The sequence below is a fragment of the Simochromis diagramma genome, unplaced genomic scaffold (assembly GCF_900408965.1).
Source record: "Simochromis diagramma unplaced genomic scaffold, fSimDia1.1 OVJJ01000630.1, whole genome shotgun sequence".
NCBI lineage: Eukaryota > Metazoa > Chordata > Actinopteri > Cichliformes > Cichlidae > Simochromis > Simochromis diagramma.
Genome location: NW_024386927.1, coordinates 1,853,991 through 1,870,123, shown reverse-complemented (window position 1 = coordinate 1,870,123; position 16,133 = coordinate 1,853,991). Strand labels below are relative to the sequence as shown.

Here is a 16,133-nt window from a genome sequence, read left to right as displayed (position 1 = left end):
GCCTCAAAAGGAAGTTCAGAGAAATGTGCAGCCCACAAACCAACGTCACGATGGAAAGACACAAGTTCAACACGCGGAATCAGAGGACGAGACTGTTGAATCCTATGTAAGTGATTTACGGATTAAAGCAAAAAGCTGCAGATTTGGTGATCTGAGTGATGCACTAATAAGAGACAGACTACTTTGTGGCATCAACAATGACAATTTAAGGAAAGTGCTACTGCAGTGATTTAACGTTAGCGAAAGCCATATCTGTCTGCCAGATTCATGAAATGACTGAAGAGCACAATAAAACACTTGCTTTTCTTCAACAATCTGCGACAAATGTTGATGTGCTCCAGCCCAAATTTACAAGAAAGCACAGAGGAGATAAAATAAAAATGCAAGGAGACAGGTCTGAAACACAGCATATCACTAACTGTGGGGGCGATCATTTGGTTTGCAAATTTAAATGTTCCTAAGGACCAGCATATGTGACCTTTAATGCTGTGATTATTATTATTTAGCATGCATTAAACTTTATATCTGGTTAGGGATGTACTAAAGAAGGGGGGTGTAGATAACCTGCTGTCAGTTCGTATTTTGTCCTAATCCGCTTGCCGTACCTCCGTGTAGGTCTGTATATGTTTGAGTGGTGTATGCGGCATTCGGCTATTGAATCCGAGCGCTGCTGCTCTGCCGGTTAATAAAACCACGTCAGCTGAATCTACTGCTTGATCATTATCATACTGGTGAACATACAACATGAACATTACCTGATGTTGCTGAAGTGAAGCAGAGCAAAGTTACAGAGGTTTTATTAGAGACACTGTTACAGCCCTGGGCCTTGGAGGGACTGAGACTGCCTTTTTTTTGTTCATGCAAATCCAAGTGTGCTATGACTCGTGGATGATTGGTTGCTGGGAGACCCGTGCCAGCCCTCTTCTATGCAGATTGCAGTGTGCCAGACCACGCGGACGATTGGCTGCCTGGAGATCCCATGACACTCCAAAAGGAAATGACTGGCTGATTGTGTGCACCTGTGGGTATAAAAGGCAATTGTTTGGCCAGTGGTCTGTTGAACAGCCCTGTCGGTTTTCTGTTTAAAGTTTGCAAGAAAACCTTTTATTTTACTCAGTTTTCATGTGGGGGCTTGTGTATGTTACTCCCCTCCTGTCGCCCAGCAGAGGGGGTCGTAACAGACACAGCCAAGCATTTTGCAAATTTTAAAAAGTTTTTTAAAATTTGTTCAGTAGCCTGTTGAATGGCAGAAATGAGGCTTTCTTGTTGGAAGTAAGTAAAAGGAAAACACAGCGGCCCACAGCGCTGTAAACAACGGTAGACTTGTGCGTAACAAGCAAGCGAATAATGCAGAAAACAGATTTTTAGACGGGAAACTGTTGTTGAAGTACAGAGAGAGAGCGAGCGAGAGAGCGAGAGAGCTGTGCATGAAGTGTGATTTTATCCTGGTGGAAGCAAAACAGGAAAAGTCAGAGGGAATTCATGTTTACGTGAAGCGAAATGTGAAGCGTAGTTTGGATCTTCTTTTGCTGCTGGTTCAGTCAATATTGGAGAGAGATAAAACCTGCAGCTTCAGAATCAGCGCAAAGAGGACGTAAACACAAAGCGCGGAGCTGCTGACGGATCAGAATCAGCGAGCTGTCGGCTTTCAGCCCCGACCGTGTCCATGCCATCGGGTGAGAAAGCTCAGCTCACTGATTCTGATCCGTCGGCGGCTCCGCGCTTTGTGTTTACGTCTTAGTGCAGAATTCATGCTCCTGCTCTCATTTACTGTTTTAGCTGTTTGGTGGTTGTTGAAATTTTGTGAGGTTTAACCTGAGGGCAAAATAAATTTATATTTAAAAATCGATTCAGGATTTTAATGAATCGATATCACGTTATCCAAGCTAGAATCGATAAATCAATAATCAAAACCCACCTCTAACCACGACTTCTGAGGGACAAGCTGGAGCTATCAGGAGTGGACGACCACATGTCCCAGTGGATACTGGACTACCTCACAGGACGCCCACAGTATGTGAGGACACAGGGCTGTGTCTCTGACACGCTGGTCTGCAATACGGGGGCCCCACAGGGAACTGTGCTGGCACCGTTCCTCTTCACCCTCTACACCGCAGACTTCTCCATCAACTCCCCACGCTGCCACCTACAGAAGTTCTCTGACAACTCTGCCATAGTCGGCCTCATCACAGGTGAGGACGACTCAGAGTACAGACAGTGGACTCTGGACTTTGTGGACTGGTGTCAGCAGAACCACCTGCTGATCAACGCTGGGAAGACCAAGGAGTTGGTGGTGGACTTCCGGAGACGCAGACCCACCACACTGACAGCGGTGAACATCCAGGGAGTGGACATTGAGATAGTGGACTCTTTTAGGCACCTGGGTGTTCACCTGAATAATAAACTGGACTAGAGCCACAACACTGATGATCACCAAACTCAAAATGCTGGGACAAAAAACCCAGAGCCAACCATGACATGGAGCAGGATACAGGACTCTAAGACCAGGCAGACCAACCTAAGAACCACCTGGATTGGGTACCAGAGAGCCTGTAATTCAATAGATGAAACAATCCTGTCACCACTTGTGGACACAAGCAGTTAAAAACATTCACTACTCTGAGATCCACTAAACGTATCATTTACATTGTATTCGTTTGTCTGTTTTCTTCTTATATGGCTTTGTTTTTTGGTCATGTAATTTTATTTTTCTGCCCTATTGCTGAAAAACCTACATTTGATCTAAAAATGTGCTAGTTTCTCAGTACTATTTGAGCCTGCAAAGCTGTTGCTTAAAATACTAACATTCATCACCACCTCCAATTATATCTAGCAGCCCCTGAGCAGGGCACTGAGGCTGCTGCACAGTGAACATGGAAACCTGACTGTAAAACCAACCTTTTCCTGTTCTCGTCTTTGTCTGTGACTAAAACAATGCATTCCCCTCCAAGCATAATTTTCTCCAAAAGTAGAATGAGATGGCCCAGCCCATGTAATTGGTTACATTATTAGTCATTAGTTCCATCGTATGCTAATTAGCTCATATGTTAATTTGCAGGGCCCGATGAATCCCAACGCCCGTCTCTGTGTAATTAGTCTGTAATTCCTTTGCATCCTGTGGAACAGGCAAACCAAAGTGTGTCTGAGCCAACAGAGGGAGGAACTGGGGACTAATTAGAAATATCTCACATGGAGCATTTCTGTATTAATTACAACAGTTTCTGTGTCCTTCCTTCTCCCCATAACTGGGCTGTGTCAGAGGAGGACATCACAAACCAACAAGGAGCCCAACTGCTGCTTAATCAAAGATGTGGCTCTTTTTTTTTTGCATCTTTAATTGGAATTAATTAGGATTGCCCAAATACTGTGTGTGTGTGTCTGTGTGTATTCGCTGTACTCTGAGATGTTCTTACTTCTTTTGGATTTCTTCATTTATGTGATGATGTCATTCTCAACAACACACAGGCAGCAGGATTGAACCAACATATCAGAGGGAATCGGCTGTTTTTAAGGCGGACACATTGTTGTGTCCAAAACTGCCGATGCCCACTGTAATGTACTGCAGTTTAACAGATATCACTACTCTGTGTCCCGTAGATCAGCTTTCAATCACATTCTTGGCGTATGGTTTCTCTTTTTTCACACCTCATTTTGTCCAATTAGCAGTCTTTGGTTGCTTCATCATCTTCATGCTTTCCATCAGCCCACTGTCATCTCCCGCTGCAGCAGTACAGGGCTTTCTGACCCTAACGTTTCAACAGTAAATATTACAGGTCGATGCTTTCATTTTTTAGAGCCTTCTTAGAAGACAACAAGGGAAGGACAACCACTGAACCTGTGAAAGAATCATGGGCACATAAGGCTCAATAATTGGCATCGAGAGCAAAAGCTGGCTGCGTAGCTTCAGAATGGACAAAGTGCCAACGCCAAAAGATCCTACATTGAACACAAGCATCACAATTGAACCATGAAGAGGTGGTTATGCTGTGTTTTAGTTAAAAGTGCTGAGTGAGAAACCTCTGGCAGAACTTTTAACAGTATTTGCTCTGATTGCTTGTTTTCTCTCCAATACTGTGGGATCTTTACAATACAAAGCACCATTGCTGTGGTTAAATCTGAATTCATCTCAAACACTTCCAGTACCTAACGTATCTGCTGCTCATGTGTCTGTGCTCAGTCTCAGGAATGCCTGCACCCACAGCTTTAGTCAGGCTTATTGGTGTATTCAGTGACACGCCAAGTGTGTATGATGGCTCTTTTTCAATACAGCAACATGAATCTCTGTGCAGTTCAGCCGTGATTCTGCACGGTCAGCCATGAAACATCAAATCTCACGTTCATGTAAATACACATCGAGCAGTGCTACTGGCACCCGCACGTGGAATATGTAGTACATGACCTTGGCTCAGGCTGTGTCTAATTCAGTCTGTCGTTTTTGAGGACAGCACCGCAGGCGACGCCGCACGTCTCACTTCCACCCACATGATCTCAGGCTGTCTGTCTGACAGCCAGCAATTAGAACTTCACCAGTAACTACCCCAGACCCTCATTAGCAGTTAATTAAATTAATTCTATCAGGAATTATCCATTTAAACCTGGGAGGAATAACATCGAGAAAGCGTTGAAACCCTCAAAAACATGAGAAGTCAACAGACCTTTTGTTCTCAACATGTCCATCTTTTACTGCACGACTGCTTGAATTGTGAATTTATCCCCAATGAGTCTCTGCATGGCCAATCATACTCTGCTATGAGGCTTTATTGCACATGCACAGACATTAACTTTATCTAAAAAGCTAATGTTTTACTTTAGTTATTAACAGTTTTCTTGATCAGGTATGAAGCTGAAAGCATTTTTCACAATCAAAGTGTAGTTTTTATTCCAAAAAGCAGCATTTGTGAGCTGAAGCTTTACACATCCTATTCTCAACAACAGAAAACAAAGTTTCATCCTCCATAATTTAAACAATTATTTCACAAAAATAACATCCATTTAATTCGTCTCAAACAGGTAACAAAAGGCTACAAAAAGACTGGAGACATCTGCACAGAAATAAAAACATAGAAAAGTCAGTGTGGCTGGACTGTACACACGGTCGTCCTCATTCTGTCCCGTGTCCTCTTCTTTATGCTTCACTGCTGCACCATCAAGTGAACTTATATGTGTGACTGTCAAGGAAACTGACTGAACACAGTAACACCACCATCCGGTCACTCTACATCACACAGCAAAACATTTCTCCATGGGCTCAAACGCAGCTGCAGTTCTGGCCTCTATCTGGTAATAACATCCACATTAGTATTACAGGGGAGGGGCTCCAGGCCGCTTTGGAAAATACCCCTATTGCGTACTTTTGTTGATGCCAAACGATTGGCATGTGTGCATTAGTTCATAGATAACATGACAGTAAGTGAAGACCTGTGCAATCTCAGGCAGAGTTATTAGATTCATCACTGTGGATTCATCATGAGTGATGAATCCACAAATCTCCCAATAGTGTGTTTAGTCCACACTGCAGTGAAGAGGACATGTGACTAATGCGTTTGTTTCCCACTGACTGCATGATCCCTGCCTGGAAGAACAACTCTACAGTTTTAATTTGGGATCATTTTGGGTTTAAAGACTGAAAGTATCATTCAGCCATACAACATGTCAGCAAACTAAACTAGTTACTGTGAGACTGTAAAGGATATGATTCATAGTCAAGTTTCTGGGTGAGAACTCCAGTCAGAATGAACTCAGCATTGTGGACATCTGGAAAACAGAGAGACCACAAGAGTGCAAATGAAACACAATGTCAACTTTATGAAGACACTCTGTAAAAAAAATAAAATGAGGATAAATACAAGTGGGCCCTGGGAGAGCATCTTACCAATGTTTTTCAAGAAGTATTCCCTACAGAGGTGAAGGTCATTGTCACAGGAAATTAATATGATCTCCGGAAGGTTCTGCAACCAAATGCCAACATGTGGTTACTGATTTATAGAGAAAAACTGTAATAAAAGACTTCTGTCAAACACATGTCTGTTTTATTTTGTGCTGAAATGAAAATACATGAAATAACAGCTATACTCCTCCCAGGTTTCTGCCATATTGTCACAAGAACCCACCACCTCTGTGGACATTTACGAGTGCCTAGAGACATGAAAGAGTTGCAGCAACTTTCAGCACCTTATTCTGATTGTGCTCCATGATCTTTCTGTATGAGGGCTGCTTGGTCAGCAGCTTTCCTCCGGCGCTCTCCAGAATGGACTTCATTGTGCTGAGGCTTGGACAGATCCCTGGTGTGAGGTAGAAGTACTTCCCCTGCATCACCGTGTCACAGGAAACGCAAAAAGAGACTCAACCGTTAATCATCAGAACAATTAGTACACTGGTTTCCAGTTAGTCCAGCTCAGTTTGAATATACTAGTTCAGTCAACTGACCCATTATATATAAAGGCCTAATATATTTAAATGTTGTTGTGTGATCATCAGCACGAGTGACTTTTTAATAGTTGAACAAAAAGGTAAAATGAGTTTAGCACTTCTGAATAGGGCTGTGCAATATGACGAAATACATCAGATATGAAAACATCTGTCGTTTCAAATTATACGCTATCGTTTGTTTCATGGTGTTGCAAAACACACTGTTCACAGCAATATTTGTTCATCGGGGCACAGAGAATCCCAGCATGGCCAGTGAAGAGGAGGCAGGAACAACTGGCTCCAAACAGCCCCGTCAAAACAAATCAAGGACCTTATTCCTAAACGAGGGGCTACCACTGTAGCATGGACATGGTTTGGTTATACAAACTCTGACACGGACCAGAAAACTGTACTATGCAAATTATGCTGCAAACCGGTCCACCTCAGACTCAAACACAACAAACCTCTTCTAATGCAAGAATCACGTGAAAGAGGATGGAGAGAGTTGAGGAGCAATAAAACAAGAGCCGTCAGGTGCTCAAAATAAACCTTAGACTCAAACGCTTTTCCCCGCAGCGCGCCGTGTAATAAATACAAAGAAAACAGCGGCCGTTACAACTTATATCTAAAAATATCGTTTCATGCATCGGTCAAAACACTTGACTCCAGGTACAGGACGCCCAGCTGAAAACACTTCACACAAGTCGGGTTCCCAGAACATATATTGTTATCAGGATATGATTTTGGTCACATGGCACAGCCCTACTTCTGAATTCTTTAACTGGCATCAAGAAAAAAACAGTTTTTGGTTGAACACAGCAGTTAAGTTGTCAGAGGACCTTAAAGAGAGGTGCACTTTGGGCTCTCTTTAGCGACTCCTCCAGGCTGAAGCCAAACAACACCTCCGCTTCTGCGTCCCTCAGAGTGCAACTCTGCTCGTCTGTAACACACACAACAGGTTTGCTCCCGTTAACGAAACATATACAGGTAAAAGCGCAGCACAAGACCAATTTCAGTTCCACTTTGATCTCTACAAAACACAGTTAGATAAGAAAAAGGAGGGGTGGGACGCAAACATACCCACAAACTTCTGACTCCTCCAGCTTTCCTCCAGCCACTCTGGGGTGACTATGTGTTTGACCACAGACATGGCAGTGAGGAACTTGACGGTGCGAGTCACCTTACTGGCCACAAGGTGAGTGACTTTCTGACTGCTGTCTGCAAGCTCACCACCTAAAGCATGTAACCTCTGCAGGAGGAAAGGGGACACATTCAAATAGCAGCTGAGGCTGCAGATGTGCTTTAAGAGTAACTTCAGCGTTCTCACTAATCTGAGCTTCAGTCTAACAACACACTGAATGTTTGAGCGTGGGAAGGCTGCTTTCACCTTGGTGTACTGCTGTACTTGCATAGGCTCAAAGCCTGTGAACATGACCCGAGGAGTGGACTCTGGAGGAAGCTTCTTACTCGGGGACTGGATCTCTTCCAGTCTTCAGAGACAAAAATGCAAAGTATCATTAGAACATGGCAGTCTGGACGGTGTGTGGTCCAACTCTGTTCTCGTGCAGAGGAGTGACAGGCTAGTCCCTAACCTGCTATACCGACCTGGCCTTCTTGTTTGCAGGTGGGTTTGCTGAGTCGCTGATCTTCTGCTTCTGCAGCAGCTGGAGGCTCTAAACACCAAACAGACGCCACAAAAGCACAATCAGACGAGCCGGTACACTGTTCATCTGTTGCTTCTCTCTCTTCTATGACTGATTCAACTTTTTAAGGACAAACGCACTAAAAAACAAATCACTCTCACACAGATATTTTCCTGTGAATAACTGCCCCCAACAACTGAAGAGGTGTGTGAGGTGTTGTGGTTAAAGCTAGAAATGTGTGACGTTATGTCAATCCAAGAGTCGGAAAACTGTCTGGAGCAGAGGATTCAGAGCAGGCTGAGAGAGGGGTTACGGAGCTTCTCGACATTCCAAACAAAAGAATGTGAAGAACACTGTGACACAAAAACTCACCGCCAAAGCTTCAGAAGAGACTTTGATTGGTGTTCTCCAAGCGGCTACAGAGAAATGCACAAGGTAATCAGGACAGTATCTTAAAGTGTGGCCATTCCAAGTGATAAAACATCAAAAGCAGAGAGCTCTTCACTCTCCTGACAAACCAAAATCAAGCCACACAAAATCAGAGCTCTGTGTGACTCCAGTCAGGTTAGACTAACTAAGCATACCCCACAGAAGAGTGTGTGTGGCAAGTAAGAGATATTGGGTAATATCTTCATGTAATTGCTCACTACGTAACAACTCCAGTGACGGCGTACATACCAAGCAGGTTCTGGACCAGCTGTGGGTTAGGCACCAGTGGTTCAGGATGTGTGTAGATGGAGTATCGGCTGTGTTGGATTTGTCTCAGTGCTTCAAAGTTGCCCAGCAGTATATCACACAGCCACTGGGCATTCACACAAGGGATCTTCCACTCCTTGGCCTTCTCATATTTAAGCCCACTGGGTCTAAAGTGATATTAGCAAGACAACCATAAAACTGACAGTGTGCTTGAGAAGTGAAGGTTCTCAAGCAAACTGAACGTTCAACCTTCACACAAGAAGGTTCAACTGAAAAATGTTTAAAAGAAAATGAGACATTTCAAACAAGTTGCAACAAAGTTGGGAAATAGAAGAGTGAAAATGCTGGACTAACAAAACAAAGCATCTGATCTGACTAAAAAAGGTTAACACTTAGGATAAAGAGAAGCTTGAAGATAGGCTGAGTCCTTCACACATACAAATGAGGAGTACAACACTCCAAGAACGACATAAAACCAAAAGTAAGATAGTTCTTGTATAGTTTGAGTTCTATGGATATACTGCGTGCAGTACAAAAGAATACCCAAAGAGGAACTCATCTACCCGACCCCAACTCTTACTCTTTGCAAATGAGGACAGTGTTACTGCGACAAAGATATCCGGTGTATCTGGCACCAGCCAGGTAGGCCATCAGTTTTAGATCATCTCTGTCAGCATCCATAAAACCCGTCACTGATATGATCTGAGGAAAGACGGCAACAAACAGAGCTGGAGTAAAGATCTGACAAGCAGAAATGCTTCCTGCCAATTGGAGTGCAGTATTTCAAGTTCATTAAGTTCATTAAGTTCACCAAGTACAAAGACTGTAGAAAAACTACTGTTAAAAGAAACGGCAGACGTACGTGCTGAGAACAGGGTTTGGCTCCAGGAGGGAAGGCAAATGGCAGATGTAACGTCCGGTGAGGAGGAACCATCCTCTTCTTCTTCAGCACAGTGTTGAGCCAGTGGGCGGTTACACAGCGTTTCCCCTCTCTGAGTGCCTGGAAGAGGAAACGTGCTTTTGGTTCAATTTCAACCAGCAGAAGTTCAGTATTTATCCTCTATACTCTGAGGAGACAGCGGGTAATATCGGTCCCATTCAAGGGTTTGTCTCATTCCATCGCAATAAAGTATCATTTAGGTGATACTAAATGTTGCAGTCCAGTTAAAGGCCAATAATGATTAGGGATGGGTACCAGTATCCGGTGCCATGATGGCACCGGTTCTGACATAAACGGTAGTAACCAGACCGAAAAGCAGCGCACATTTCAGTGCTTTATTTTGGTGCTTTTTTTCCCCCTGAGACGTGATACACTTTGGATTCTAGCCAATCATTTTACCTTTGTAAGCGTAGTAGGCGGGTCCAGGTACGTAGGTTCTTTTAGAGCAGAGCTACAGATTAAAAATGCCCAAGGCGAAGCAGTCAAAGTCTGGCTGTACTTCACAGCAAAAGATGCAAACTCAGCAGCAACAAGTGCTTTAAGCTGATACTGTGCAAAGGAGGTAACACCTCGAATGTGATGAAACACCTGGCGACGCATAGCGTTTTTTTTAAAAGCAGAGAAATCCACCCTATTTGATAGCTTGCTGCTATCAAATAGGGTGACCTCACACCGAGCACATCTACTGCGGGTGTGGTGCCTGTTATCGACCCGGAGTTAGCAACATCCCCCAAAAACCCGAAGAGGAGAGTCCTGGCCCCTAGCCCTGCCAGTGTAGCAGAAATGATGAGGATGATGATGCAGCAGCAGCCGTTCTTCTCTGCGTGAGTAGCTTAATGTTGTTCGTGTGTAATTTACGTTGAGTAGGCTAACCACGTTATTACATTAATGCATGTAAGGTGAACTAGCAAACACCGTCGTAGTTACATGCAGCTGTCTTCTTGTTTGATGGCAGATACTCCCTTCACCCTGGCCAAAAAGGCTAAAATGACCAAAGAAAAAGTGGCAAACAGCTGAACATGAGAGGTTTTTGGACAAAGTTTGCGTTTTTTCCATTGTTTAAGCACTGCTTCCAGCCAAGAGTGATGCCATATATGCCCCATAGCTGCAGAAAAGGCTAACATTGTTATCTTTTTACAAAAAAAAACAGCTGAACATGAGAGGTTTTTGGACAAAGTTTGTGTTCTCCATTCTTTAAGCACCGGCACCATTTCAAAAGTACCGGTTTGGTACTGGTATCGGATAAAACCTAAACGATACCCATCCCTAATAATGAATGAGTATGAAAACATTTATGATAGTCATACTGGGATTCCACACTCCATAAACTGTGTCTGTTCTCATGGGAGACATCCTTACCTGTACGTACATGCTGCTGACCTGACTTTCACACAGCAGATGTGTGCAGCGGCTGGTTAGGGTTGGATCAACTGAGCCTCCACACGCCTGAATGACCTGACGAAGGAGATCGGTAAACAAACACTGATCTGTCTGATGCTCAGCATTGTTTCCTGTCTTTCACCCTACTTGGGTACTCGTACTCTCTCTCAGTGACTTACCCTCTTCCATGTAGCAAGGAGCTGTTTGTCAGCCATCTGTTCTGGATAGTCGGCAATACCAAACACACAGCCCAGGAGGAAGCCATCCTGTGGGACTGCGGAAAGAAAGAAATTACTGTCACTGAATCACAGACTGAAGAGAGTGCAGGACTGACAGCAGTTTCAATCCTGCAGTTACCAGAGACCCAGCCTTCTATAGAAATTCATCATCTCAATCAGCAGGTGTGCTTATTTTCTTAATTAGACTTAAAAGACTTGGACAGGTTCAGTTTGTGGTCACACAGACTTTGTGTGACTTGTGTTTCAGTGCATTCTGTGATCTAAACTCACCCATTAAAGTCATGCAATAACACAAAACAATATCAAGCCAGCAACAGGTAATCAGTCACCCTGTATTACTTGGAGTCTCCTATGTTGGAAAGATAGGTGGTGAAAACAGCTGCTGTCCTCTCAGCCATCAGAGCTGACTCTTTCTCCCGTCTTCGACCTGTGCTGCTGCTGACTGTGAGCACAGCAGCACATCAGTTTCTGTGTGGCCATTACACCACCTATTAGTGTTTAACCCAATGACTATACATGACCTTTCACCTCTGCTGGATAAAATGAAAATCACGACTTGTCCAAATGACATACTACCTGCTGGGCTGTTTAAAAAAAAGTTCTCTCTGCTATTGGCTCCTCACTGTAGAGATCTGCCTCTGTTTTAACAGGTGTGGTCCCTCGGCCCTTTAAGCATGCTGTTGTTTTTATTAATATTAAAAAAAGAGCAGTTTGGACCCAACAGAGTTTAAGAATTATAGGTCCATCTCTAAGCTCTCGTTATTGTCTACAATTCTGAAAAAAGGAGTTTCACATGAACTTGTGGCTTTTTTTGAAAAACATGAGATATGACAAATTTCAGTCTGGATGCCACTCAAAGGAAACCACATTACTTAAAGCGACATAGTCACAGTTATGGTTTTTCTGGACTTTGAAACCGTCGACCATACCAGCCTGATGAACAGGCTCCGGGATGTAGTCGATGTGTCCGGTCTGGCTTTGCAGTGGTTTCAGTCATAACTTTCCAACAGATCTTATAGCATTTTTGCAAATCAGTTTATGTCACACTGTAAGAACCTGACTAGTGGGGCACCAAAGGGTTCAGTTCTTGGACCTATTCTTTTTCTCCTGTACACCTCTAGGACTTATAATTAGTCAGTTCCCTGATTTGTTTATCACTTCTATGTTGATGATATTCAGCTTCAAAAGTTGTTCTTTTTAAATGCTTTGTTTAGCTTCCACTGAACAGTGGCTTGCAGGTAGGGCTGCCACAAATGATTATTTTGATAGTCACTAGTCACAGATTATTTTTGCGATTAGTCGACTAATCAGATCATCATCCACTGGACGTAAAACATACAGCTTATTGCACCAGCAGCATCTGCTCTTATATAACTATCATTAGCTTACAGCTTGAAGTGTTTAAGGTATGTGCTAACTAAAAATAAAGACAAGATGATAGTTTATTAAACTTTTAATGAAATTTGCAGATTGTCTCAGTTTTAAAAATATTTTAATTTTTTTTAAAAACATTTTAAAAAATAACAGCACACTGGAGTAAACTCTCCAGCATCTCACACTTCTGTTTTATCAGTTCTCTCTTTGACGTTTATTCAGCTGTGTGAAAACTATAACTTTAATCTCAGTCAAACCAATTTACTGAGGAACAAATAAAACACTGAAAAAAGCCAAACAATAACATTTTTAAATTATCTGAGTGACTTATATATCATGTTTAACCTGAGTAGCAAAAGACAGCGGGGGGGGGGGGGGTTTGAAAATGATGTGCCGGGAGTCCGGTGTTCTCGCCGGCTCTAGTGAGCCTTGAATCCCAGCTAGCTATCGAGCTGGTGGGTAAGAATAGAATAGAATAATCCTTTAATTGTCCCACAAGGGGAAATTTGGTTGTAACAGCAGCCAAAAAGACACATATACAAACAAACAGTACGCAGGACACAGAACAGAAACATACACAATTTTTCTTACATATTTACATTGTATATAGTAACCATTGTCCTCAGAGTACTGTACAGTTATTAAATTAAATAAAAATAACTACAGATAAGAGGCAAACCAGGTTGTAGTACGAATTGGTTAATTAACTTTTTGCAGTTACAGCGCAGATGTAAACATCTATGATTGTTGGGAGCAGTTCTGATTGTGCAGTCTGACAGCTGCAGGGAGGAAGGACCTGCGGAAACGCTCCTTCATGCATCGAGGATGCAGCAGTCTGTCACTGAAGCAGCTCTGCAGTTCAGTAACATTTACATGCATGGGGTGGGAGACTCTGTCCATCAGAGATGTTATTTTGGCCAGAGTCCTTCTGTCTCCCACCACCTGCACTGGGTCCAGGGTGCATCCCAGAACAGAGCTGGCCTTCCTGATGAGTTTACCCAACCTCTTCCTCTCAGCTGCTGATAAACTGCTGCTCCAACATACCACACTGTAAAAAATGACAGATGCCACCACAGAGTCATAGAAGGTCTTTAAAAGCGCTCCCTGGACTCCAAATGACCTGAGCTGCCTCAGCAGGTAGCGTCTGCTCTGACCCTTCCTGTACAGAGCATCAGTGTTGTGGCTCCAGTCCAGTTTATTATTCAGGTGAACACCCAGGTGCCTAAAAGAGTCCACTATCTCAATGTCCACTCCCTGGATGTTCACCGCTGTCAGTGTGGTGGGTCTGCGTCTCCGGAAGTCCACCACCAACTCCTTGGTCTTCCCAGCATTGATCAGCAGGTGGTTCTGCTGACACCAGTCAACAAAGTCCAGAGTCCACTGTCTGTACTCTGAGTCGTCCTCACCTGTGATGAGGCCGACTATGGCAGAGTCGTCAGAGAACTTCTGTAGGTGGCAGCGTGGGGAGTTGATGGAGAAGTCTGCGGTGTAGAGGGTGAAGAGGAACGGTGCCAGCACAGTTCCCTGTGGGGCCCCCGTACTGCAGACCAGCGTGTCAGAGACACAGCCCTGTGACCTCACATACTGTGGACGTTCTGTGAGGTAGTCCAGTATCCACTGGGACATGTGGTCGTCCACTCCTGATAGCTCCAGCTTGTCCCTCAGGTTGGGTTGGTGTAATGACTGGGAGCTGGGAGGTGTGAAGTCCTGAGATGAAGGACAGGCAGTCTCTGAAGATGAAGGAGATTGCAGCAGGGGGGACGATGCTGTGGGAGGGGTGGGTTTTTGATCAAACCTATTAAAATATTTATTTAGGTCATTCACCCACCCCAAGTCTCCTGCAGCCTGGGGGGTTGGTTTTTGTCCTGAGATTGTCTTCAGGCTGTTCCAAACCCCTCTGATGTTGTCCTGTTGCAGCTGCTCTTCCATCTTCTTCCTGTAGTTTTTCTTTCCTTGCCTTATCTTCCATTTCAGCTTCTTCTGAACAACTCTCAGCTCCTGTTTGTCTGCAGATCTAAAGACTCTCTTCTTCTCCTTGAGGAGAGCCTTAATTTCAGGATTTATCCATGGCTTGTTGTTAGAAAAACACCGTACCTTTTTGATGGGTACGGTGTTGTCCACACAGAAGTTCATGTAATCCGTAATGCAGTCTGTGATGCTGTTGAGGTCATCCTCCAGGGGGCTGCAGAGGTTGTCCCACACAGTAGAACGGAAACAGTCCCTCAGGGCCTCTTCAGTCTCTGCCGACCATTTCCTAACTGTGCGTTTCACTACTGGTTCTCTGTGTACCAGAGGTTTATACACAGGCTGGAGATGAACCAGGTTGTGATCTGAGCCCCCCAGGGGAGGAAGAGGTGATGAGCTGTATGCCTCCTTGGTGTTGGCATACAATAAGTCCAATGTTTTATTGTCTCTGGTGTAGCAGGTGACATACTGGGTGAAGTTGGGGAGAGTGGAGGACAGGGAGATGTGATTAAAGTCCCCAGAGATCAGGAAAAGGGCCTGAGGGTGCTGTGTTTGGAGTCTGCTGGTTACAGTGTGCAGGACCTCACAGGCTGCTGCAGCGCTAGCAGAGGGCGGGACATACACAGCTATCATAATCACGTGTAAACTCTCGCGGTAGATAGTACGGTCTCATGCTAACCGCTAGCAGCTCAATGTCCTTACAGCATAGCGTCTCTTTGATAGAAAAATCTGTGAAGCACATCAGGCTGCACTCCCTGTAGCTCCTCTGATGTCGGGTAAGGGCTGCCAGTTCGTCTACTTTATTGGGGAGAGATCTCACATTCCTCATAATAATAGATGGAATCGCTGGCCGGTACCTGCTAACTTCACTGCGACGCCCGGTCCCGGCCCAAGAACTGCGTCTCTTCCTCCTCACCTCGCGGGGGATGTTAGCTTGCTCGGCGGTAGGCAGGGCAGCGGAGGCTCCGAGGGCTAACAGCTGATCCCTGCTGTAAACAATGGGAGGTCGGACCTCCGAGTGCTCTCCAGACAAAGACGCCGTAAAAAATGTAATATAGAATACCATTGTCCATAGAATTCTGAGCTCCATTGTGGGGGACAGCAGTCCACAATAGAAAAACAAAAACAATAAACACAAAACAACAGAGAAACATATAAAAGAGAAAAAAGGACTCTGTCAGGTCGGAGCTGCTGATACTGGCTGCCAGCTCGGAGCGGCGCCAGAAGTATTGTAACAGACGTCTCCAAAAACATCGGAGCACCTTTTGCAAATATGTGTTGTCTTGATAAACCGTGTAGATATTTGAAGTTTCCACAGCTACATTCTCACCTGAAAATATGTCAAAAGTTTATTTTGTGGCCCAGAAACAGTCATAAAAGTAATATTAAAACTAAGTAGCTGCCGCCATTGTTGAAAACTGGAATTGGCTGGACCGCGCTATGAATTCTGGGATAGGTTGGGCCACGAAGGATACGCCCGACCCATTC

General features: G+C 44.2%; 1 protein-coding gene across 2 annotated transcripts in view; it reads right to left on the bottom strand.

Moving 5' to 3' along the window:
• Positions 1-4,852: 4,852 nt before the first annotated feature.
• Positions 4,853-16,133, bottom strand: part of paxip1 (PAX interacting (with transcription-activation domain) protein 1) — a 28,350-nt gene continuing 17,069 nt past the window's right edge. For both annotated transcript variants that reach the window (XM_040036947.1, XM_040036948.1), the window contains exons 10-23: positions 11,247-11,341; positions 11,047-11,142; positions 9,610-9,747; positions 9,328-9,449; positions 8,730-8,914; positions 8,424-8,467; positions 8,014-8,081; positions 7,796-7,898; positions 7,489-7,657; positions 7,248-7,348; positions 6,172-6,306; positions 5,873-5,948; positions 5,694-5,754; positions 4,853-5,162 (exon numbers count right to left, since the gene is read on the bottom strand). In XM_040036947.1, the coding sequence (XP_039892881.1) occupies positions 5,147-5,162; positions 5,694-5,754; positions 5,873-5,948; positions 6,172-6,306; positions 7,248-7,348; positions 7,489-7,657; positions 7,796-7,898; positions 8,014-8,081; positions 8,424-8,467; positions 8,730-8,914; positions 9,328-9,449; positions 9,610-9,747; positions 11,047-11,142; positions 11,247-11,341 (1,409 nt within the window). In that variant the 3' untranslated portion in view covers positions 4,853-5,146. The remainder of the gene's footprint in view (positions 5,163-5,693; positions 5,755-5,872; positions 5,949-6,171; positions 6,307-7,247; positions 7,349-7,488; positions 7,658-7,795; positions 7,899-8,013; positions 8,082-8,423; positions 8,468-8,729; positions 8,915-9,327; positions 9,450-9,609; positions 9,748-11,046; positions 11,143-11,246; positions 11,342-16,133) is intronic.